The sequence below is a fragment of the Apis florea genome, unplaced genomic scaffold, assembly GCF_048593485.1.
Source record: "Apis florea isolate Af1SG1 unplaced genomic scaffold, ASM4859348v1 contig_24_pilon, whole genome shotgun sequence".
NCBI lineage: Eukaryota > Metazoa > Arthropoda > Insecta > Hymenoptera > Apidae > Apis > Apis florea.
The window spans coordinates 620,579-646,691 of record NW_028256597.1 but is presented as its reverse complement, the minus strand read 5'-3'; the positions used below and the strand labels follow the sequence as shown (position 1 = coordinate 646,691).

Sequence of the window (26,113 nt, the reverse complement as noted above, 5' to 3'; positions counted from 1 at the left end):
ATTTTGTTTCGAATTTTTCATTTTTATCCGTACATCATATTAAGTTTTCACATATTTCATTTATTTATTTTTAAGGTTATATTTATTTCAAAAATATTCAATTTATGTATTTTTTCACATTTTTTTCTTTTTTTTTTTTTTTCTTTTTTTACTTATTAAAATTTCCTATTTTAATACAAGTTTTTTATTGAATCAAGAAATACAGCATTGAATACAAAGTGAATTAATTAAATAAAATAAATTAGGAATTGAAAGTTGGGAAGGAAATAAATTTTTTAAATCTGACGTTTATTTTTATTTTTTTTTTTTTTCAAATATCAATGGCACTTTATTTGCGAAGACTATGTACAGATGCTGATAGATGTAATGATATTCTTGGTGTTTAATATGTACACGCGCGCGAATTTTTTAACGTCGAGAATACGATAAAATGGACACTTTTCGATTCGATAACAAGGTTTTAACAACCTTTAGAGAGAAGAAACAATCTACAAAAGAACTTGAACACACGTACACAATTATGTACAAGACACATATACAGCTTCGTTTTTTCACGAAGTTTTCCTTTTTCTTCCATCTTTACATTATTAGTTCTTAATCCTTTTTTTTTTTATCGTGTAAAATTTCACGTATGTACGAAAATACTTTTTAACAGTTTTTTTTATAAAATACAAGTGTCGCTGTCGTTCGTTAATTTGTAAAAATACTATTCGTACGTTGACGATTGTTCGAGATTTAAAATGAATCGAAAAACACGTGAAAGACAAAAATATGATAAAAACGTGATTATAAAAAATGAACGATAAAAATCATTAACGTTAAAAATCAATTACGAACAGCGATTCTACGTATAGTTATCTCTCTGTACAAGACATTTTTTCGGATTTCTTTTTTTTTTTTTTTTTTAATTGTCCAGAGGTTCTTCGTACGTCCTCGTTTTCTTTAATATATTTTTAGTAATTTGCAACTGTTTCGTAATCGCCTTCTCGACATTTTTCTTATTTTTATTCGACGCGGAAAGATGTTGGAAAGTATCCTCCAATGTCCTCCTCGTTTTCATTAATCTTCTTTTCAACGCTTCATTTTCTTGCTTCAAAGCTTCTACTTCATCGAGACCTGATAACATAGATTTTTATTTATAAAAACATGTAATAGAAATATTGATATATTTACTCGAAATTTTATAATACAGTATAATGGAATAAGTTTGCGGTAATTTTAATTTTAAAATAAATTATACAAAAAAAAAAAAAAATAGAAATAGAAATAGAAATTAAATTTTATAAAATCAATCGATATTTTTAATAATGATTTGATCGCGTTACCTTCTATCGGCAAAGGACTTTCGCTATCCACTTCTCGAGCTGGCCTGTTACCATTGCTGTTATCTTCGTCGCTTAAAAGATTAGTCATGGATTCGGTGATTTTCAAAGTATCTTTCAACGGTCTCGTAGTTGTGATTGCCGCATCACTTTCGATCCCTAAATCTGGCGAACAGCTTGATTTACTTCGACCACCGATCGTTGAATAATTTATGGATAACCAGTATTGCGAATTCTGAAATAAAAAAAAAAAAAAAATTAAACTTTATCATAAATACATTATTGAAATGAATTATCGAGAAGAAGTATGGAATGATTTAACTAACGTTGTACGCTTGATAATCCTGCATGATATCTTCACAAGTTTGTTTCAACATAGACTCTGTAGGTATCGAAGAAACGCCGCTAGAACTCGGAGCCGAGTCGCTCCCTTCGCAAACTGCAACGTGCCTTCTCAATTCTTTGTTAGTGACTTCCAGTTCTTGTAATCTTGTCCTTTGCGACTCGTTGATTTGATTCAGATCCGATATCTGTAAAAAGACGCGAGTGTTGTAAAATCCTATTATAAATTACAATTAAATTATACGGCGCATAAATCTCCGAGTGTTCCGCTCACTTCTTTGTTGAATTTATCATGCATGGAACGAACGGTCATATCACATCTGTTTTCCGTTTTTCTTATCTCTTGTTCCAAACGTAATTTATCGTTCGTTAATTTTGTGTTCTCCACGAGGATTTGACTATGCGAAAGGGTCAGATGGTCCAATTCCTTGGTTAACGTCGATACGCTTGCCTTTGCGGACTCGTTTTCATCTTCCAACTTTTTGATTCGCGATCTCAGCTACAAATTATTCAAAAAGTGAATGAAAAATGATGAAATTAATTCGAGAAATTAATTAATCAATTAAAATCAAGATATAAATATAAAATTCCAACCGTATCATTCTCTCTGTTAAGAGTTATTAACATCTCCGTTGACTTTCTTTCGGAATTCTCTTTGTAATGCATCAACTCGGCCTTCTGTTTGTTCATTTCTGTTGCCATATTCTCCAAGTCGACCAGTTTCTTTTCCAATTGCGCTTTACGGGTGCTGTTCTGTTTATTCTCCTTTTTCAGCGCGTGCACTTCGTGTATTCTTCTCTCCAATGCCGATTGCAATTTCTCGCAATACTTTTGCGATTTTTCCAACTTTATTATCAACGGCGATATTTTCTCGTCGAACAACTATATAAATATAAATATATATATATATATATATAAATTTATGAGAAACCTAAATCTAAAGAAGCTCGTCGAAAAAATTCCAACCAATTAATCCCCATACTTACACAATCGAACGAAATCTTGGTATTCAACTCGCTCCTGAGCGCGCTCAGCTCCGTGTACAACAAAGCGTTCGTTTCTTTAAGCTCTTGTATCTGATGATTAGCCTCGGAATCGTTCAAATCGTTCTGATAAGATTTATAATAAGGCACGTATTCCAACGAGTCTTCGGAGTCGGTGAAAGTCTTGGTATATTTGGAGAATCTAGATCTGTTCAAAGATTTTTGTTGAGTCTCCTGCAACCCGATCCTGGCCATCGACACGGTTCTGTCCGGTTCCGAGAACGCTTCCGAGTCGGACTGCGTCGAGGTTTGAGTCTTGGCGCTGATCAAATTCTCGGATCGACTCTTTTTCACCGGATTTTCCATCAGCCTCGGATTCGCATCGTCCGGGTTGAAGGTGGTGATGATATCGTTGCTCGAAATCCCCTCGAGGGCGTTCACAAAATCGTCGGACAGTATCTTGGAGTTCATTAAAACGTCGAACACGATCTTCCTCCGTTCGTTACCGATCGTGTCCGCGTAATCCCCGTTCTTCAGCATCTCCTTCATGAACTTGACCAAGTCTTTAAGATGCGTGCGCATCAGTTCGCAATACTTCTTGACCCTTTCCGTTTTATTATCGGTGTATCCATCGATCTCCGCCGCGAAATCTGGTTTCGAAACTAGTTTCAACCATTTCAGGTAATCCACTTCCTTCTCGAGCTCATTTTTCTGGGCTACCAGCTTCTGTACATAGTCCGTCATAGTTTTTACGTCTATGGACTCGTTCCCATCGACGTAGTTCAGTTGGACCACCTCATTGGTAAACGTTACCTTAATACCAATGTCGTTCAGCTCCTTGATCAGGGTGGAGAGCTGCACCGTGGCGCTTTCTTGCGTCACGTCCGACTTGTTTCGGCCCCTTTCGTGACAGTGAGAGGCGGTCATGTGGTTGTGAAGCTTGGCGATCTCCTTGTTCTTGCTCCACAGCTCCGTGTTCACCAGCTTCTGCAGATTCTGCGTCTTCACTTGCAACTCCTTCGACAGTTGCTCGATCTTTTCGTTCTTCTCCTCGATCTCCACCTCCCGCGACTTAAGCTCCCGGAGAAAATCCTCTCGTTTCGTCGAATCCTCCGCATCGTTTCTCGCCAATTCCCTCTTCAATTTCTCCACCTCGTTCACTTTGTCCTCCAGTTGCTCCTTTATCGTCCGCTTCTCCGTCTCTAGCATCTCTATCTTCCTCTCTCTGTCCTGAAGTTGTCCTTTCAGCTCCTACGAGGTAAATTTTAATTTCGAAATTTTAATTGGTTAGGAAAACTGGTTATATACCGCGCGTCGATCCGGAATCCGATTATTCCACTCGCGTTATTCTACGCGATCGAGAAAGAAAATTTTTTCCATCCGATATCGGGAACGATTTCATCGGATATATGGTTGAACGATATGATTCAAGCTAAGAAAAAAGGATTATTTTACACTTACTTTCGAAGGAGCAAAGTCTCGAGTACGTTACATTTTATACGCGTTAAAAATTGATCTCGATTTTACGGTATTATTTATCGCATTTATCTATATAATGATTTCATTCATATAGATTCGAATAGATATATATTTAATTTATACATCTCAAAATACTGTGCGAATTCGTAAGAAATCAATGCAGCAATGCTAACTCCGTTAAAGAATAGATACGTGTTTTCAAAATAGATAATTTTCTTCCTCTCGTGATATTTTATTTAGAACAATCGAGATCTATCCTACATTGGAATATCTATCCAATTTTTCTTCTGTTAATTAAACAAAATGCTGTGAACGAATCCTTCTGTTTAGAATCTCTTCTCTTTGGACGAGCACCCAATCTCTTAACGAGGTTGGTAACGAGGATACAATAGCAATTTCGAAGCACAATTTTCACAAAGGAAAAGCGACAATTAATAGGAAATTACCTCCGATTCGACTTCATTCTCCTTCTCCAAACGACTCTTCTCAGCCTTGATGGCCTCTATTTGGTCTCGTAGGTCGTTTATTTTGGCTTCCATTTCATCGAATCGTTGCTGCACATATAAATTATAGTTCTCGTCAATAAAACTCGGAAACAAAATCGGTTGGAACGATCGATAAGCTTTATTTGCAAGAACAACTGCGATTACAGATATGGTGTATGGTACAAAAGTTTGCGTGCGATCAATTTGCGAATCGAAATCGTGCGAATTATAGCATTTGAGAAAAAGAATATTTCGTGGATTTCGTGGACGGACCCCATTATCGGAACCCCATGGACGGGAAAGGTGGAACAACATTTTACACACGCTAATTTAACATCGTGTAGAGATGTATTATTATTATTATTTTTTTTTTTTTTTCAATTTCGCTTAATTCGTGATATTCGTGATTATAAAGGGTATCTAGATTTTCGGTTTCCTTGACCAACTGCGCGGCGAGACAAGGGTAACGATATCTGGCTCCTAAAAGAGAAAATAATAATTCTAACTTTACTTTGTTCTCACTTGTTGGTGATTGGCAACTTTATATAGATATACAGTTTTACAATATATTTATATCTGTTGTATTTCGAAGAATCGTGAAATTGAAAATTGCGATAGCATGTGTTTCTATGGATGAAGATGATTGTGTTACGACAGGAAGAGAAAAATTGGAGATGAAGGAAGGGGATGTTAACGTTTACGTGAGAAGAGCATTAGCTAAGCTTTAAGCGGCAAAACGGTAATTGGATATTTCGTAAGAAATGAAATTTTTAGCAGCGAAAGATTTTGTTCAATTTAACAGTTTTCGAGCGAAATCGATGATTACTCGAAGCTTTTCCGAATATTGGTGAGGGAGAGGTTTAAATACTCAACTTCCGGTGTTTAAAAAAAAAAAGATTAAAGGTCTGAATCTTAATACCAGTGCAAGTGAAGCTAAACCAATAATAAATCGTCGATTCTTGTAATTTTAATTCAAGAAAAGAAAAAAGAAATTAAAAAAAAATAAATCTCAAATCTGATTTTCACGATTAATTTTTTCCGGGAAGACATCACTTGTTACGTCTACCTACCTCCATTCTCATCGAGGCGCACAAACAGGAGAACATTTTTATCGTTTTTTTTTTTTTTTTTTTTCTTTTTCGATTCCCGTTCGATTTAATTACGTTGAATTAATCCTTGATAGATGATACTCGACGCAAATGCTACGATTATTTCTAGCACTGGCGGAATATCTCTGACGGAAAAAAAATGACAGCGTTTCTTCTCGGCTCGGCTTTCCCTTCTAATCTTTCGATCAATTTCAAATCGCGAGAAATCGTCGAAATTCTTCTTCTTCTTCTTTATCTCCTCGTTATTTATATCTCTCGTCAAAAAGAATAAAAAATATATAAATAAACAAATACGCATAAACTAACAACGTTTTTCTATTCGATCTCAATCAAAGACTCGTTTTCTTCTTCTTCTTCTTCTTCTTCTTCTTCGTTTAAACGAGAGAGAGAGAGAGAGAGAGAGAGAGAAAAGTTACACTCTTTCGAATTCGTTTCGAGGGGAAAAAAAGAGTCACACTTGTTTTTTCCCGTTTTTTTTTTACTCCGTTCTACCTTATCGTATATGCTCTCTCTTTTTCTCTAATCGTAAAAAATGTAGAAGGGATAATAATCTCGATCGAGGCTATTCGTTTGTACAAACTACTGTGTAATCGTTGCGCGTTTGTAATCGTCGTTCGTCGTGGATGGAGAACCCACGGTGGTTTGATTCGAGACGAATTTTCGTGCGAGGACTGCGAGGCTGGGAAGCGAATCGCGCAGACTTCGCGAGCGGACTGTCTCTATTATTAGATGAAAGGCACGTCTTCGGTTTGGTATCTGTGCGGCCGCATCAACCGGGACACGCGTTTCGCTCCACGAAAATCGCTCGATATCCGGCCATGAACCGTTCGGCTGATTCGTGGCTGCCCCCCGGTGTAATTCGTGTGTAGGATGCGGTCAAAGAGGAATGGAATTAAGCCGAGCTGCCTCTTAAGGAACAGTTTAGCGGGTAGCTTCGTTCGTTGAGATGTAATTTTCTCATTTCTGATTCGAGCGAAGAAAGTTAGGATCGGCTCGAACGAGAACGAGGTCAAGTATGTTGATTTAATTGACTCGAATAATGAAGGCGAGTTAACTTGAAGAGAATCGAGGCTCGTCACTTTTAGAGGTGATTGCCTTTAGAGGGTGGTCGAGGAGAAGTCGTTTGCTAATTCTTGCCTTTGATTTGATCGTTGATTTCTTTTTAGCCCTGCTTCGTTTAAGATTAAACGAAAGAGTCGATGTATGGAGTGTTCGATGATGTCTGTCCGCTTCGAAATAAATATATCGTTGTCTTCTCTCCCGATAAAGAATTGTTTGTGATAGTTATAAATATCTAATCGTTCATCCACGACAAGAGAGGAATGATGTTGGAAGTAAATTTGGATTTTGGAAACCCTCTTGAACTCTTGGGCCACATAATTAAACTATGTAGATAGATATTGGAGATTGAGAGATTCGAAAACCGAGAAAATACCGATTCTTTCGAAACTGTTGAAATCTTTGCGAGTTGAAAATAATTCGTAAACGATATTTCCAATATAAACTTTATACTCATTTTTGTCAATGTACACTGTTTAAATTCGATTAAAATTAGGCGATTAGACAAATTATTCATAAAAACGTAAAACGAGTATTGAATTTATTTTTGACAAGTTAATTTTTAAATTTTCAAATGTCTTCGATACTCCTCGTTGTTCACATATGAGAAACGTAGGTGACGTATGTTGCAATTAGCTAATTAAAGTTTAAGAAGCGTGTTGTTGCGTAAATAGAGATAAAATAATGTAACGTAATACCGTGGAATAAGTTGCCAGAGCGATTATAAATTAAAAAAAATTGTTTCGACGAAAATTTATTCAAACTACGCGATTAAAAAAATTAAAAAAACCGCTTTTTCGAAATTGCATAATCGTGTAAAATAAAATCGTGTCTCGATGCAACAATATGCACAAATTAAAGGCATCGTTTACTTTCGTACATGCCATGCGTTAACACTACAACTTCGTGCAAAAAAAAATATATGCACAAAAAAGAAAACTCAATTACTTCCTAAATAAAGTTACAAAAAAAGTAAAGAAAAAAATTCTGTAACTTGTATTAAATACGAAATAAAATAAATAAAATAAAATACAAATTAAGTAGAACAACACAAGTATAAAAAAGAGAAAGAGAGAGAAAGAGAGAGAGAGAGAAGAAACATTGTCAATGGAGGAATTAAACGTCGAAACTCGTGTTTGATAGGTTTTAAAAAAAAAAAAAAGAAAAAAAAAAAAAGGTTTTTTTTTAAAAAAATTACTACAACTCGAATCGAATAATCGTTGATCATGTATGTTCAAATCTTTTATGCGTACATGTTGATTAGCGCAGAAGAGCTACTTGTGGTCGCATCGGTAAGGATATCGAAAAGTGAATGAACAGTGCCCCAAAGCGATAAGTGTCATGCAGTGAGAGTGATGATGGCGATAAAGCAGAAAAGGAGAAGTAGATGTTAGGTGAATTCAGTATCTCTGAAAGAAAGAGAAACGATCGATAATTCTAAGCCATTCCGTTTTTCACTATTCCGTGTTCCTCGTTAGAAGCGGAATGTGTTTTGCAATCCAAATCGTTGTCTCTACATTTGCGAAACGGTTCATACAGCATTCCTCGACCATTCACCAAAAATTGAATTCGATTAAATTAAATGCCCACGAGGGAAATGAAAAATTTCGAGACAATTTCGAAACTGAGCTTCAAGCCTAAGGAACAAATTTTGAACACCGTATGATTCTTCAGAAACGTAGAGACAAGCATGCAGAGTCGAAAAATCATGATGTCGACCTGAGTGTTGGGATCACGCTCTGGATCATCTGTCATGTCGGTGCTGAAGTCTCTTCGAACGAATTGATTGTGGCCATCCCTCGAGGCCTTCAAGCTCTCGCACTCTCGCAGCCTGTTCAATTCGATTTCCAACTCCATGATTTTCTGCTCCTTCCTTAACTTCGTGTTTTCCAATTGTTGCTGTCTCTCCATAAAACCTTGAATAGTCTTGATCGCTTTCTCGTGTTCACCCTCTAGTTTTTTCAATTTGTAATCGGTCGTTTCAACGTGCTTCTGCATATTGCATAATTTCAATACCAACTGCTTTCTCGTTTCCTCTTGACGTTTCAGTTCACTCTCCTTATCTTCTATTTCCTGAATCAGAGAGATACGTTTCGTTCGAATAAGTTACGTGGATCAGAGGTTTTAGGATCGAGAGTACGTATAAATTGTGAGCTCAAGAACAGGCAAGAAGAAAGTTTCTGCGAACCTTGATTAAATCTCTCACGTCTTTGATCTCTCCACTTAAACCGTGCACCGGCGACTTCATTCTCGTTGACCTTTCTCGATTTGGTTCCCAATCGAGACAAGTGTTTACTCTCTTCGTCATTCCTTGGATAGTTACCTTTTGTCCCATTCTCATTTGCAACGGATCTTCGTTTGGATTCACGGTCGACGGACTATTAGGGGGTGATAATCTTTTCGCATATCCGTTCTCGAACTGCAATCGTAATATCATAAAAGATATTATTTTTTTTTTATCGTTAAAAAATAAAAAATAGATAGATAAAATTATTACAAATATCGTAATAGATAGATAGATGTAATTTGATGATACGTTACTTGAGAGAGGAGGGCGCGATGTTTGTTGTTCAAGTCGGTGAGGGCATCGTCCCTGGTTTTTATAGAAACCCTTAACTGATCGACTTGCTTCTTCCTTTTCTCCGAAACGGCGTTCAACTCTTCGTACAGCCGACACCTCTCTTCCAGCTGTAAATTTTTTTCCTTAATGACTCTTTCTTTCTCGAGCAGCTCGTTTTTGCACTGCTGCACGACAGTGTCCCTTTTCAACAGATGTTCCTCCAGTTCTTTTACTCTCGCCCGTAGCGCCCCAATGTCTTCCAGCCTCTCCGCGTCCAAATTCTCTTTCAAACGCGTCTCAGCCTCTAAACGTTGTCTGAATTCATCCCGCTCGCTCTCGAGTTCTTGCGCCCACACGCGTTCCTCTTCCAAACTGGCCGTCACCTGTTTCACCTACGTTCATACGCCAATTAATATTCCATAATATTCCGCCGTTGGTTGGTATTCGGAACGGACAATCGAGTCGGAGAAGATGCGTATTTGCGAACGAACGAAAACATACTGATTAATTTTTTTCCTTTCTTTTTTTCTTTTTTCTCCTCTTTTTCAAACAACGACGATAACTCGCTTATCAAATAATTCTTTCGCGGTGAAGGAAGTGTAATGAAGATAGCGTTGAAATAGCGTAGATAAAAGAGAAAATTATATTGTAAATAGGACGATCGAAAATTTATGCGTTTATTAACTTTCTATTAATTATAAAATCTTGGATCGAGAAGAATTCGACTTTTTTCGAGGATATATTCTCCAGAAAGATACGATTTTTTTTTTTTTTTTTTTTATGGTCGTTTTACCTCAGCTTCTAGAGATGCAACGAGCTCCTCCATTTGATGCAATTTCTCCTCGTTTTCCAACGCCTTTTCCGGCGTAATTCCGAAAGCTTCCTTGTAATAGATAGACGCATCGACCATTTTTTCTTGGTATTCGGCCAATTCTGTCGCAACAAAGAACAAGGGAAAAAGAAAAAAAAAATTGTCATTCCATTTAGAAATTTAGAAGCGCGATAACGTTTTCTAGAAGATATATATGATATGGCATACCCTTTTCGAGCTTTCTGATTTTTTCCCGTTCGTTCTCAAGCGATTGTTGATACTGAGCTTGGTTCCGCGAGGAAACTTCTTTCTGTTCCTCGATTAATTCGAACGCTTTTGCCGCTTGGCTGAGAAGTTCCTGTTTCTCGACCAACTCTTTCCTCAACGATTCAATTTCGACCTGATAACGCAACAAAACAGATCATTGGCGCTTGATAAAAACGACGTTTAATTAGGAGAGCAAATTTTTCTTCCTCTATGGAGGGCAAAAGTATATGTAAAGAATAGAGAGAAGAATTGTAAATTCTATGAGAAACCTTCAATTCAATATTTTTCTTTATCGCATTTTCATCAGCCGACGTAATCCCCATCCGCTCCTCGAGAAAATAGATCCGCAATTTAAGGTTGAAATTCTCCTTTTTAAGGGCCTCCAATTGATCCTCGTATTCCTTCATCGTTCGACCAATTCCTGTCCCCTCTCTGCTTCCAATCATCCCCGCTGGGGAGGTTTTCCCGGGTGATCTCACGTTTCCACCTAAAACAGAACATCGACGAGAAGCATATTTTAATTTGTCCAATTTCCCTTTCCCCCCCTCCCCGACACGTTCAACAACGATACGACAACATTAGTAAATAACACAACTTCTTACTTTCCATAATTAATAGAGCAGATACGAATACACCGTACGTGGGGCCGCGTCAACACGAGTGCATCTCTTTTCTAAGTCATTTCTTCTCGATGAAAATTTACCACGAATTTCGTAAGAGTTTTTTTTTTTTTTTTTTTTTTTTTTTCACCCTCGTTGCCCTCGTTAATAGTCCGTCGACGAATCACCGATCCGAATACAGAGACAAGAAACACGATTACATCGATCCGGTGCAGGCAACGTTATCTTTAACATTTACGTGTTGGTCATTTAGTACCCAAATTTTGCGCGATCGCGTTTACAGATGATGACAGTTCCTGCCCCTAACCCGTCCCTTGACTAATGGAATTGAAGTTGTTCGAATCGAATGTGGACAGGATAAAAGACGAGCTATCGATGACAAGAAGCTGCAAATTCTCATTTATCATTTTATCGAGGTTACCTTTACGATCGAATTTAACGATCGATCGAAAAGATATCGTTATAATGTTCAATTTTACTCGAATATCGTGTCGATTTTCGATATCGATATTTTCCCTTCCCCAACGATATTTCATTCAGTCAAGGGAAAAAAATAATTATTCCCAATAACAAATGAACCGAAGCACATTCTTATATGCTTTCTATTGCTTGTTCGAAATAACTCTGGTAGTCCAACTTCGAATATGTTTTCCCTTCATTTTGGACGATGACGTTTAATTTAATTAAGAAAAAAAAAAAATTATTCGCAATAACAAATGAACGAACAGAGTTTTGCTTCGTATCTTTCTATTTCTTATCCGAAATAACTCTGGATCCGCAAGTAGCTCCAGCTTGAAATATATTTTCCCTTCATTTTGGACAACGACATTTCGTTTAATTGAGAAAAAATAAATTATTCGCAACAATGAATGGAACGAACAGACTTTTGCTTCGTATCTTTTTATCTCTCATTCGAAATAACTCGGTTTGGATCCGCGAGTAGCTCCAGCCTGAAATATATTTTCCCTTCATTTTGGACGACGACGTTTAATCTAATTAAGAAAAAAAGAATTGTTCGCAACAATGAATGGAACGAACGGACTTTTGCTTTTTGTCTCTTATTCGAAATAACTCGGTCTGAAGTACTGCGCAAGTAGCCCCAACTTGAAATATACTTGGACAGCGCGTTCGAATCGGTGGACGGAGCAAAGGGACGAGTCCCGTTTACGGTGAAAATCGCTCGTAATGCAAACACGACGACTTCTCGAAACGAACGCGAAAGCGAAAGATAAGCGATTAGATCCCTTTTAAGGGAAGGATCCGGTGACTAATCCGGCGAAGTTCACAGGTTGAAGATCGATCAAGGGGGATACGTTTTTCTCCAGATGCGCTTGTTGCAATGATTGAACGTTGAATCGATCCTATTCTCGAATTCGTGGCCGAGCCTACGTGCCAATTTCGCGATGCTAAACGGGCGCCGCCGTCTTCCACCCTTTTAAATCTTTTTGGCGCGTCACCAAGCGCCGTTAAACCTTTCAGCCTCCTCGCCTCTTCCTCGTTTCGCGCACATTTTTACATCCTTTCTCTTCCTTTCGTCCCCAAGTTCGTTAGCTAGTCCTCCCTCCGATCGTGTCCGTTTTCGACACCCTCCCCTTCTCGAATCGGCCGTGAAATGCGACTTCAACGGAGACGCATATTGGAATAATTGGCGCGAAACTGAACGTTTGTCACGTTCAGAAAGAGGAAATCACATTCGGTCAGAGATAAATTGGATGAATTGATAAATTCTTGGAATCACGCTACCTTTTAGCATCTCTTTAGCACTCGATCTTTATCGAATCGAAAGTTTCGCAGCTTTCTCGATCTCGCGAGAAGGTATGATTGAATTCTAATTAACAGTTCGGGAGGAGGAAGGAGGGAGAATGAAGGTCGCCGTGAAAAAAAGGTGGCTCGAGTTCGGACGAAGCAAGCATTTTAAATCGCATTCGATACACCGATACAGTCGCGAACGATATCGAATTTCGATAATTCTCCGTTGAAAATATCCACGAACCCCGGTGAAATTGCATTGGAGCGGATTCGAGGGCATCTCAATGACGACGCGTGTACTTTGAAAGAACGGGTCGTGGAATAAAAATCATTGAAGCATAAAGGAAAGACGAATGAAAATAAGGTATCTCGATGATATGTTGTGTGGTAACGAAGCAACCAGAGGGCAAAGAAACGGAATACGTGCTGCCATTTGTGCTTTAATACGGTCTATTAAGCTCGGCAGTTTGCGACACGACCTTTCTTTGTGCGGTGTAAATCATCGCGAACAGGGACCGCCATTGGATGCATTCAGCAAGGTATATAAATATGTAGTTGATTGGTTTTATTCTTTCTTCGGTGGGACACAAAGAGATTCAAGGTCGAGAGAGAGATACGTATTGAAAATACGTCGATTAAATAATTTCAACGATTATTTTCCTTTTCCTTTAATTTCTCGAAACGTAAGAATATTTCTTACTCGTGCGCGGGCAGACAATTTTAAAGATAAAGCAATCGCGTTATCGACGGAGCAACTCGTGTTACGTAATTCGATATAAATTTTTTCTTTCCTCTATTACGATCGTTCATCGATAGATCGGCACATTGGCAAAAAGGTTCGATTTATCCTTGACCGAACTACATGGTATATCGAATGACACAATTTAATAAAAATTTTAATCGATTCGATCTCTCGTCGCACACACTTTTCACGTCTCGACAAATGCGATTAAAATAACATACGTATAAGAGTTGTTACAAACTGTTATTAATATCATTATTTTCGTACCGAACATGACGTGAACTTGTATAGGTCTGTCCTGGATGACGGTGTTCGAAGTGTCAGGGAGCGACCTACCACATCCCATGCCACGTGAAATCTTCCGCGAAGAGTTACATTTTAAGGCCTATTCCAGCACCGATCGAAACACGAATAAAAAGTGAAGGGAAGAGCACTTGGATTGTCGGATCGAGATATTTCACGTCTTCCCGTGACGACCGTGCAAACGCAAACTGAGATAGAATGGCAGAGCAGCGCCAAAGTTTACATCGCAATAACGTACAGTTAAAATTATATTCAGAGCATATATCGTGCTTCGTATAGTCAAACGTTTCAAGGATTCTTCGAAGCGCAGCTGCACGAAACAATGGAACACGGAGGCTTTGGAAAAATTGTCAATCTCTTTTCGACCAGTTTAGACATTCTTCCCCAAGATTATTTCTTCGGGGACCTGGATTTTACTCGGACCTTTTGCAAATCTCCCTTTGTTTTATTGTTATGTTGTTCCGATGAATACCTGCGAGTGAAATTTTTTTCAGGTAAAAGTGTTTAGCTCGTAAAATTCATTACAGATTGTACTTTCTTTTGTTACCCTTCAAGTACAGGAAGAGAAAACCTAATTTATAATATCTCATTTCGGTTATCGGATGTGAAGGAAAAATAAAAATTTCTAAATTCATAAATATTTATTACTGATACTATTTTGAAGATTTCTTAAAAATAAATTTGACGACTACGATTGTAAATTATATCAAATCGTGTAGCAGAGACGGTTATTCTGAAACATTAATGAAAAGTAGCAGTATTTTATCCAAGATTAGAGAATTTATCATTGTTGTAAATTATTATTTGTTTTTAATCAATGATTTTCCACAGTATATATTCGTATATTTTTAAGAGGAATAAATAGCAAATCTTCTTTCTAAATCGATTATTTATTTAAGATGTCGAAACACCAAACTATTTTTAAATTTCTCAGACAGAGTTGCGAAACCCCGTCAGAGTTGACAATGTTCGTTGTATCGCGATCTTACTCGATCAATAACTGAGCGATCAATAAAATAAACATGTAAATAAAAACTTTCAATTTTTAGATCGAATCTTTATTCCGCATACGTTTTACGCACGGATTTCGAAACGGAATCACCTAGATATCATTACACCCGCGCAAAAGCGAAACGTGTAATACAAGTAGATTTTCAAACGGGAAGCAAATCTTATTCCACGTCCAATACGCTAGATTGATCACAGGAAACTGTCATATCCTAATATGCGTTTCCCTCTTACGGTTACAAGCACGTTTCAAATTTCAACCGAGTCCTGTTTCCACTCGAGTTCTACTCCTTAATGCAGTTCCTGTGCAGTGTCAACCGTGCGCCACGTGTTCCATCCCCGGCAAGTGGATATGTATATAAATTATCGTCTATTTACACACACACACACACACACGTGTTACGAAGAAGAGCAGGGTACAAAGGAGCAAGAGGTATCGAGCTTCGTTTTATGCATTTTAATAATAGAACCGAGTCTTTCTCGCTCGGAGAAAAAGGTCTTACGATCAAACTCTTTCCCGATCACGTTCTATTTTCTCGAAGAATCGACACACCCGGATGCTCGCGGTCCGTTAGAGAAACTGTCGGTAAAGTCGGACGGCTAAATTACCCGTAGAGTCAACGTGTTAACCTCAACGATACTTCCGGTCAACGAATTTCTGCGATTTAGGTATCGGTGCAAGTGTGATATCGACTTTGTGAGTCTCGCCACCGTCGAGCAGACACGGAGAGCTCGAGTATTTATAGATGACACATTTAGGCCAGAGAGAAGCAACTATCTTTATTTTGGCAGGCCACTCTCCAGGCCCACGGTGTGTGCCTGTCCGACGACCTGGTGTAGTAATTAAAGTCACGAGAGATCGTCTCGGGCATAAGCTGGTGCAATTGTAATTTCACATCGGTTTCACCATCGATCCTATTAATCGTTTAGGCCGCGGAGGAGATTCAGAAACGGATTCGGGCAGAAGCGGCTATTTTCGGTCGCTCGAACTAACCGCCGGTATTGCGACACCGTGTATTACCTTTGCTAACGCTCGCCTCGAACGAAGGGAAAACTGATCGATATTATATCCGTCTAATTATCGACTCGATCGAATCGAGCGGGAAAATAAAGAAGGGGATTGGGGTTTCGTTGGAGAACATTTTTGAGAGCAATTTCCTTTGAGAGCAGATAGTCGAAATTTTTAATTATCGATTCCGATCGATAGAAAATAATTGGAAATGTTTCAATTGATAATTTTAATACGGATTTAACACGGGATGTTGGAAGATGATACTTTTCTCGATTTTTTTCGAAATTTGTCGAGAGAATTCGTTTTGCTCGAAGGAAAAACGATGGAAGATTGGCAGAATTATCGATCATCTATTCATCATACTTTGTTCCGTGTCCTTTGCACCGCGCATTCGGGTTGCATGCTCTAGCATGCTTCTAAACTTAGAACGCGTATCGCGAGTGTCGGGGACAATAAAAGTAGGAATAAAGCTACAAATTACCGATTCAACGACGTCAAATCTACACGCGCGTAGCTAAGCATTCTTCTTGCTCGCATATTTCTTCACGGTTTGACATAAATATTGGAGACGTTAATATTACATTCGATTTTGATTGAAAGAAATTTGCCTAAACCTAGGATTGACAATGGCGAACAAAACTGCACGTCAATTAATTTGCTGGAAACCGTAGTAGAAGTGAAACTTCAGGCCAATAAAAATCTCTGTTCGCTCGAGGATAAGTTTTTAAAAAAATTCGATTTTTGGAAAAATAAATTTTTTTTTTTTTTTAATTTTTTTAACACGATTACGCGTAGATAATAGGGTAAAAATAACATTGGCACTCAAACTATCGTTCAATTTATAAAGATACTAGATTTTCGTAGACTCGTAGGCGTCTGGCTCGATCCCAATCATGTCAAAGTATAAATGAAAATGACACGGGCGATAGTAATTTAGAAATGGGCTAATTAAGCTTGACCAAACATTTAACCATTCGCCAAATTGTATATATATATATGGCGCTTAAATGTCTCGAGCAAATCGACTTCGAATCGAACAACATCTTCAATATCACAATTTAGAAAATTTAGAACGGATAGCGCGTAGTTCGTTTGGCATAAAAGCAGAATAATCGAAAGTTTGGCTAACAACGCAGCAACGTTCGGTATTCAATACAAATTTCGCATTCCCGAGAGCGAGATGGAGAGAAAGTTTGAACGATAGGAGAGTTGGAGCAGCTGGAGAAACAAACAGTCGACTCGCTTGGACAATGCACCCCGGTGTGCATCGTGTATATCCTTATCCTATGTTGAAACGAGATCACACGGTTGAAATTGTTCGCAAAGGTGGCGGATATCGCGGTGCAAAATCACGGGGCAACGTGTTACAGAAATAAATACAGTGTCGCGACATGTTTTCTCCCTGCTCTCTCTCTCTCTCTCTCTCTTCCTCTCCCTTCTTCAGACCGCGGAACCTACAGAAATAAATGGGATCATGGCTTCCTGAAATTTGAGATTACGCGAAAAAAACATTTTTCTAGGGCGCATCGCGGATTTTCCTCGCAGAATTATTCTTTTTCCTACGATTCTTCGAGAGATTCAGATGGAAGTTATACAGTTAGCATCCCCGTGTTTCAAAGGGAGATGACATGCAAATTGCCCGTCTCGAAAACTTACAAAGAAGTCTCGCATTCCGCTATAACGATGCAATAAAGTTCACATGCTATATATAAACGGGTGGAAATTCGCGTAAAAAACCGCAGGGTAATACTCTTCCTTCGTTCCAGAGAGTACCGTAATAGCAACAAATTACAATCCCGAAAAACGTGTAAATCTCTCGTCTCGAGGAATCTCTCGAGACCCTTTATTATTTCCAAAGAATATTTCGAAAAGAAAATGACCAAACGGTCGAAAAATGTAAAACGACGATGACAATCAGCTCGTTGTTATCTCGAAACATCTGGGCGTCGATTCATAACCTGGACTCGCAGATAACCACGCACAATTCCACCATTCTGAAAGACTCGAATATTCGTGGAATTTGTCTCCGCACAATGTCCCTTTAACCGAGATGTCCCTCGAGGCGCGTGTAGATCCAGTAAAATTTAATTAATCCGAGAGCCACAATCGTTTCAATTATTCTTCCGCAATCGCGCCATCTGGGATCGGCCGTATGCGCCACGATCGGGGGGGATAGGAAGGCGGAATTGAGCGCAGGCTGACCGCAGCTGTTGCAAACGAGGAGGCATCGGCGTTATATCAACGCGCGATCTTTTATCCCAGATGGATCGCGGAAACCTCTCGCGGATGGAAGCGTCGGCCAGCTCCTGGCACAGATTCGTTTACCAACGGCCAAATTTATGCGTTGCCGCAAAGCTGGCGGCCGAGCCGATATAGCAGCTAAACTTTTGGCCAATGGCCACGGATTCCCTCCGCCAGAAACCTCGCTGGCCAGCCCTGCCTTTCTTTCAAGGCGTGAGAAGAAATCGGATGAATCGACCGACGTGTTTCGATCGTTTCCTGACCCCTCTCAGGATGAATTGGAGGCGGCAAACTCACGTTGTGTTGGAAAGAATTTGAAGAGATCTCGAAGGTGGTTGGAAGATCCCTGTATCGTGGACGAGAGAGATCACACGTCGGCGTAGATCACAGTGTCCGCGTGAAATAGCTGTGGAACAAGGTTCGTTGCCCCGTTTTCATAGATGCAACTTGGTGTGACGCCACGCTGCGCGAATTCTCGCGGCCTTTATTGTATCAAGTGGTCCCGGGGATTATTTTGTTATCGCAACGAATGTCCGTGGATCTTTCTCGGATGGGAAAGGAATTTCGATCGATGATTGTTTAGATAGGAAAGAATTTCGCCAATTAAATATCGCTCGAATGGAAAAATAAATAATGCTCGAACTTTGACCGATATAGATACAAATAAGAAGGAAGAATCTGGTATCGTAGAGTATTTTTTCCGATAAATTGTGGTTGATAACGCTGAAACGACGTTATTTGTCGGTCGGTATTGTGAAATTAGACGATACGAGAATTTCTCTTTTTTGTTTTGAGCGAATAAAACGAATGTTTTTAACTGGTCCATGATGGGTGTGGAGTAGTTGGAGACCGTTTTAAATTTCCTTTTGCTTGGGCGTTATATATACGAATGACGCAAATTGGGTCAATTCCGATCAGTCTCGTAAATACATGCACAAAAGCAAAACGAAACGTTATATGGGAATAAAAGTTTAAATAAATTTTGCGTAAAATCGAACGAATTGCGATAAATAAATACGCGTGGTACAATATTCTTTGTTTGAAATTTTCATCGACGTATCGGTCATATAAAAATAAATTTTTAGCGTTTGCGAATTAAGCTCTAGGACGAGTGATCATTTTCTATTCGGATAATCAGGTGTTCATCGGCTATTATCTAATCGACATAGGGCGAATTGCTCGAGGGAAATAGCCAATAAAGATAGTTTCACCGGGGAAAGAGGTGGACAACTGATCGTTCCATTGTCAATCCCAATATATCTCCCGTTTAAGCAATCGGTTAATCGATAGGGACATCTGTACGTGATCGTCCCAGGACTATAAGTAATAAACGCGATCGATACTTATGCAACGATCCATCTTGATCGAGCACCGTAAAATTGCATCCGGTCCATCCTTAGCCCATCGATAGAGGTTTGAAAAAAATTTTAACGAATCATTAATCGTTAAATTGCTTAACGCGTCATTTGCCAGGATAAAAATATCTATCACTTTGGGAACACGATTTCTTTTTTCTTTCTTTTTTTTTTTTCTCGATTATTCGAAACGTTTCTTCGACCGTTAAGAAAGTTTTCTTCGTTACCAACGAGTTATAGAATTTTCAATCGATCGGGCAAAAATTTAATAAATCTACGTACGATGGGATGAAAAGTCGGTACTCACCGTTCATTAATGGGAGAGTTTGACTCATCGTAATGTCCTGCAATGGCATATTTGTGCTGCAACAAGAAAGAGGAAATATTAATCAATCATTGATTGCCAACTTTAACATTTTCTGACATTCAAAGAACAATATAGTACGATATCTAAAAAAAATATGTAAAAAAGAGGAAAACACGTTAAAGGAAATGTAAGGCTTTTTTATATTTTCCGTTAATGAAAAGAACGTCACCGAGGCTTAAAGACAGTTTATTTTCGGAATAGGACCGAAAATGGAGCGGAGGCACGTGCTGGCTCCTGATTCCATAGGAAATAGACTGTACGACTTAGACCGAATTAGAGATGGAACTTTTAAAAAGGATCAAGATGAAGGTTGCCTTCTATTTCCAGAGCGGCTAGATGGCTAAGAGTAAAACATCGGCCCTAAGGACCAAGTTTGCGCATAGATATGCGATTAATCAGTCGAAATGAATGTCTCGAATTCCAAACTATTTGAATTCTCGGCTATTCGAGGCATCTCGGCCAATCTCGATTCACGAATTAACACCGAGTTAATTGCACAACGATTACAACTGAACAACGAGCGAGGAATTACAGATCCGTGAAAGCGTTTGCCAGGGCAGGATTTAAGAAACGATTCGTTTATAATTAAATTCGACCCAGATCTCGATTCCCGTCACGTTCTAACGAACTCGGGAGGTTAAGTTGATGTGAAACCGTTTACGTGACATGTCAGTGATTTATAGTCGCGGGCCACTTCAAACCGGGCACGAGCAATAAGGAAATGCAGAATTTCCAGAAAGGTTTAATTTAGATTTCATCCAAACGCTATTTCTCGCTGGCCCACTGTTGAAATCCGAAATGAATAATTAACGGATAACGTCCCCTTCCAGCCTGCTCTTGTCGCGGATCTTTAACAAGTTCCAAGAGCCGCGGCTATTATATATTCGCGAGCACCGTGCAGTCTGGACGAATTGACCTCGCCTCCCTCCCGTTTTCCACCATATCCGTCTTGGATCGAAGCGAACAATTTATCCTATACGATCAAACTTAAGAACATCGAATTTAAACTCGAAAAAAAAAAAAAGAAAAGAAAAAGAAGTAACAAAGAAACGAATCCAATAATAACACTTGTGCAGAAATATTAGCTCTCCTCTGTTGTTTCAAAACAACATCTCAAAAGGTGGAACAAATTAACCCGAGTACGAAGTTAAAAATGACACCGTCACGTCACGTGGCCAGACCTCCAGCGTGTGCCATCACCTTCTCATCTTTTTCCGTTTCCCCTGAAAAGAGGGGACCACTTTTCTCTTTTTTAGACCTCTATTTAGAAGACTTGGGTACGTAATCCCCCGTTCACCTCGGCGAAAACCTCGGTGAAGAGGAGAAGAAACGGCGTGGCCCACCACCCCCCGACCAACATCCGATGTATATTAAAAGCACAACCCCTTTACGCGCGCTACAACTAATCCAGACTTCTCGGAATCTTAGCTCTCGCTTCAGAAGTTGCTCGACCCGGAACGGGGCGAAGAGGGTGACACCGCGGGTGATATTATTATCGGCCGCCACTTTACGAGGCGGGGTTGCTTTTGGGGAGGAGAATCGAGAGGGAGGGAGGAATATATTAATTGGGAACGGGAGGTCCTAAACTCGAGACGAAATGGAAAGTTTGTCCGATTTTTGGGCGACGGGGGTTGGTGGCGTTGACGTTGATGATTAAAGCAGATGGGGGAGGGGAGGAGGAGGAGGGTTGATTTAGAAACGATGAGTCACGAGCCTATGGTCGCCAATTATTCCGTCGCGCTACGATATTGCAAGTTTTCGTCGAGAGAATTTTTATATTTCATATTTTTTCTTCTCTTTTATCGTTTGCGAACTTTTATGTAATTTTATATGCGCGTTTGATTTGAACGGTTTTCGAGAAGAGATTCTTATAGCTAATTATAAAAAGAAAATGAAATGAAATTAGAATCAGATAATACATCTGCGTTGTCCGTAAAACTACAATTGGTAACAATAGAGATTCGTGTTACATAATTCATAACGTATTTCGCAACATGCAAATGAAAAAGAATTATCGTGCATAAAAATTAATTGGAAACGTGTGAATTTATTTTATCTAATTTAATATAAATAATATATGGAAGAAGCAAAAAAAATATATACGCGAATATTTTACTGTGAAATCAATTCCCAACAATTTTTCTATGAAAAAAAAAAAAAAAAAAAAAAAGAAAATTAAATGTAAATAAAACAGTTAAAATTGATTGAGAGCAGCAAAGTCAACAAGTTTTCATTGATAACCGTGGACAGATAATACTTGTCACTTTGTATGAACGAATTTATTTATAGTAAACTATATATAGAAAAAGAAAAAAGAAAATAACGAACGATAAATTTCATCGTTTCCCGCCATCGCTTAGAATTTTATTCTGCTGATGCTGCACATCAGCATCAATCCTATCCTGTGAACATATATTACTCTCGTCAGTTTGAAAAGAAATTAGATAAATACGAAAACAATTTTACGAAATGACGTATACAGTTGTCGTCATCTGGCAAGATGGAGGGGTGGTTGTGTAAGTAATCAATACCGGTGAGCAGATATGGTGGCATGGACCGAACGAAACAGGAGCATGCAATTCGAAAGCTTTAATCGCTTTTCACAACGTTTGTTTTCCTTGCGGAACTTCTTAAATCGTTAAAGAGAAAAGAAAAAAAAGAAATCGAAATAAAAAGATTTTTAAAATCAAATCACATGGGGGAAAAAATGGAACAAGAAATATTTACATTGCCCATATCTAAATTTAAAGATTTAAAAAGTCAATGATAACTTGTTTTTAAACAAGTAGCTCTTGCTTCCAAAACATTAATAATAGTAAAAGCCTGAAGGATTTGCTTATATAGAGGATTAAAGGATACCGTTAACTTATTGTTGGCCGTGCTGTCCCTCTATACACGTATTAACTATTCTATTTCAGTCTTCTAACAGTACCTATCCTTCTAGAATCCCTAATGTCTTTCTCCACTTTTCTATTATCTTTTCTTTCCTTCGAGTGGAATTACCACCGAATATCACCAAACGGTTACCTTCATTCTACGATTCGTAGGATACGATTCTTCTTTATTTCATCCAATGCCATGGAACGATGAAAAAAAAAAAGTAGGATACGTTACATTAACATCTTCGTTTCGAGAAAAGCAGCACGAGAAAATAAGGATGAACGGATCATCACGGTATTTTCACTGAAAGTAATCATTCTCGAACAGCGCAGTACGCGGTTGAACGATACCAGAACGAGCATATTCGTGTCGACGTGCAAAGTTCCCTCAATTACCGGATCGTTAAACGTATTAACTTGCCTAGTTAAACAATTAGCTCGACCCTGTCGAATGGAAACGTTGTTTATAGAGGGACTTGGTATTCTTATGCCTGGTCGAGTAGGTGTCTGGTGGGCGAAAGAATTTATTAAGGCTTTAACGAATGCACGAGACGCTCGATCAACGTTACTAAGTATGTAGATTTGATGCAGTTCGGTCCGATGTGTCGCAATATTGCTTCCTATGTCACGACTTTTCCGAAACGAATGGAAAAATTTCCTACGCTTCTCAACTGATTTGTTAGGAATAAAAATGGAACTGTTTTGCACAGTATGTTAAATAATTCTTATCGTCGATCACTTGATAATTCAATAAGCAAGAATATTTTCTACTGTGTGTAACATTGTGATTTCATCAAAAAATTTGAACTGTTAGAACTCGACTTTAGAAGGAATTTCTTAATAACGAAAACACTACAATTTCGTTTCGAGGCAAAACTATAAATGTTTGGATAGAGAAGTATCCAACGAAGATGACTCGTGTAATCGGCAAAGTACGTTGACCCTTTCGCGTAATCATAATATTCAACTGGAATAAGCACAATTGACCGTGATCTCATTAATTTGGATAAAATGTTACAACGTAGTAGTTGTAAATAGGAAAATAAACAACAGCAAAATTAAAATAAACAGACGGTGAATTTTCATGCGGCTAAACCCAACATTTTAATGTATGTGCATAAGATAAGGAGCACGTTTAAAAAAGGTATAAATGTGATCGCATAAATAGGTGGTAATAATAAGAAAACAGAGGATTCCGATAAAACGGAGGATTACGTTGTATAAATAACTTAAGCTAAGTAAGCTATTAATCATTACGGTTTATTTATGATTCATTTTACGAACAAGATAACTATTCCTCTGGTACTTGTGTCTGAGAAAATGATATCAACCCCTTGCATTATTTTCCCTAATCAGTCGAGGTAAACAAAGTGGAATAAATATTCTATGATGTGTATTAATTTATCGGTCACGTGTTATAAAAATAGAAAAATTTCTATTAAATTATTAATCAAAATGGGTAAAAATAAAGAATTTCTGCCAGAGGAAGAAGAATTTTCGCAGAAACGATACATAGGGTGAGAGAAAATACATTTGGCGGCCTCTTTGATATTCCTGTTCTACAATGAAACATTTGATGCTGTTATTCGAAGCTGTCAAACTCAAACGAACTCTCCCTGCATGCATCGAAAAACTAACAGAGCAAGGTGTAAACCTAAAATATTCATGACAAACAATCTAAATTTAAGGAACTAGGGGAGACATCTTTTGTAGTGTTGCTTTAATTTCTTTTGATAAATTTCCACTATACTTATTTTTAAATATCATTCTTTGTAGCACTTTGCTGTGTATCTCTACTTATATTTATTAATTATAAAATGAAATACAAACTGGAGGTCCATTATCTAAAAAATTGATATAATATTCTTCGAATAAAGTTAATCGCGCCAGCTTTAAATATTTATTTAAAGCTTTTCTCGATTTCATATATGAATCATTTCAATTAAAATGAGACGATAAACGACGTTTCATACGAAATTCTTAAATATTCTTCCTCCTGAATCCATCATCTCTCCATGTTGAATCATATTTATGTAGTAGATTACGATACGTGAAATACGACTTGCATTCTCGTAACACTCGATCTGTTAATACGTATTAAAATGCAATATCGGGATATTAATCCTCACAATTGACATATACATATATTGAATCATAGGTAGAACGCTTTAACAATACTTAGATTTGATTTTATCTTCGCTAAAGATCAAATGCGAATATAAAAATAATTTTAAAAAATCAAAAGTAGAAAAAGAACGAACGAATATAATTCCTCTCGATTCCCACCCATAACAGACACATATGTAATATACTTACTTCCGAAACGGGCTGTAAATGCTACCCCAGACGCTGGATCTGGTCGGCGAGGGTGGGCTGTTTTGATGTTGATTGGAATATCCGTAGCCGGCAAAAAACATATTGCGGTAATTGTTCCTCATCGGTATACGAAAAATATAACTTCCTGTACGAATAAAACGGTCCCCGTGCGAAGAGAGACAAAATCACGTATGTAAAACGACACGCATATAAAACGAACTTACGAATAAAACTATAACAGCAATAATAACAATCGTAAAAATAGTCTCACGATAATACTAATAACTTGTACTTTCAATGAAACGCTTTGGCACGTTTATTTGGCACAGAATGTCAATGTACTCGAGGCTAATCAAGTGAGCATATCGGTGTAAATGTGATCGACACCGATGAAAGTCCTTCCTGGTCAGTCTTCTGAGAAACTCGAATAAATCGAAAGCTAGTCTTTCTTTCTTTTTCGTTCACAGTTCGAGTATAACGTGACCCGATGAACAAAAAGTTTCTATAAATTTTACACAGTTGAAACTGTGTTACCACGATCGACCTATATGTTGCTGGACCGATCAATGCAGAGATAACTCTCGCTCAACGCGACACGCCAGATGATTCACACCACTGTGTCCTGATGCATATTCTTCCTCTTCACGAAACACTTTTTTCATAAGGTTCAAAATTAATGTTCAATACGAAGTTGATCGAAGAAAAAGAATCGATAGAAAAAAAAAAAAAAAAGATAAAGTGCAATCCTCTTGTAAAACGCAACACCTTGTCACTGAATCAGCAGTTTGTACTTTAGCACAGTCCTCTTGGAAAAGAGTAACAATAATTTTCTTGCCGGTCGTCTATTGTCCTCCATCGTGAACAAAACACTCCCAATCGGTTAGACGAATTTTTTGACTGAAAAGAATTAATTTTCCCGATCGTATGATGATCTTTATAATAAAACTTTCAACCATTCATCCGCTCAGACGTTGCCATCATATCGATAACGATAGCGCGTGTACTTTCGACGAATGAAACGAAGAAGATACCGATGGTTATTGCACGTGACACCACGACAACGATCCTACTCTAACGATAGAATGAACGCAACTGAAAGCAGGC

At 38.2% G+C, this 26,113-nt stretch overlaps 1 protein-coding gene across 5 annotated transcripts in view; it reads right to left on the bottom strand.

Annotated features, from left to right (window-relative positions):
- Positions 1-287: 287 nt before the first annotated feature.
- The window catches only part of cnn (phosphodiesterase 4D interacting protein centrosomin), a 28,139-nt gene continuing 2,313 nt past the window's right edge, over positions 288-26,113 (bottom strand). For 2 of the 5 annotated variants that reach the window (XM_012488232.3, XM_086907082.1), the window contains exons 2-15: positions 19,755-19,810; positions 10,687-10,904; positions 10,379-10,550; positions 10,133-10,272; positions 9,321-9,731; positions 8,968-9,198; positions 8,499-8,852; positions 4,573-4,680; positions 2,651-3,898; positions 2,259-2,546; positions 1,939-2,163; positions 1,649-1,852; positions 1,326-1,557; positions 288-1,116 (exon numbers count right to left, since the gene is read on the bottom strand). In XM_012488232.3, coding sequence (XP_012343686.1) covers positions 905-1,116; positions 1,326-1,557; positions 1,649-1,852; positions 1,939-2,163; positions 2,259-2,546; positions 2,651-3,898; positions 4,573-4,680; positions 8,499-8,852; positions 8,968-9,198; positions 9,321-9,731; positions 10,133-10,272; positions 10,379-10,550; positions 10,687-10,904; positions 19,755-19,810 — 4,099 coding nt within the window. In that variant the 3' untranslated portion in view covers positions 288-904. Of the gene's footprint in view, positions 1,117-1,325; positions 1,558-1,648; positions 1,853-1,938; positions 2,164-2,258; positions 2,547-2,650; positions 3,899-4,572; positions 4,681-8,498; positions 8,853-8,967; positions 9,199-9,320; positions 9,732-10,132; positions 10,273-10,378; positions 10,551-10,686; positions 10,905-11,019; positions 11,415-13,795; positions 14,019-19,754; positions 19,811-25,009; positions 26,105-26,113 lie in introns of those variants that run through there. The other 3 variants (XM_003690072.4, XM_012488234.3, XM_086907083.1) reach the window with 3 other exon arrangements.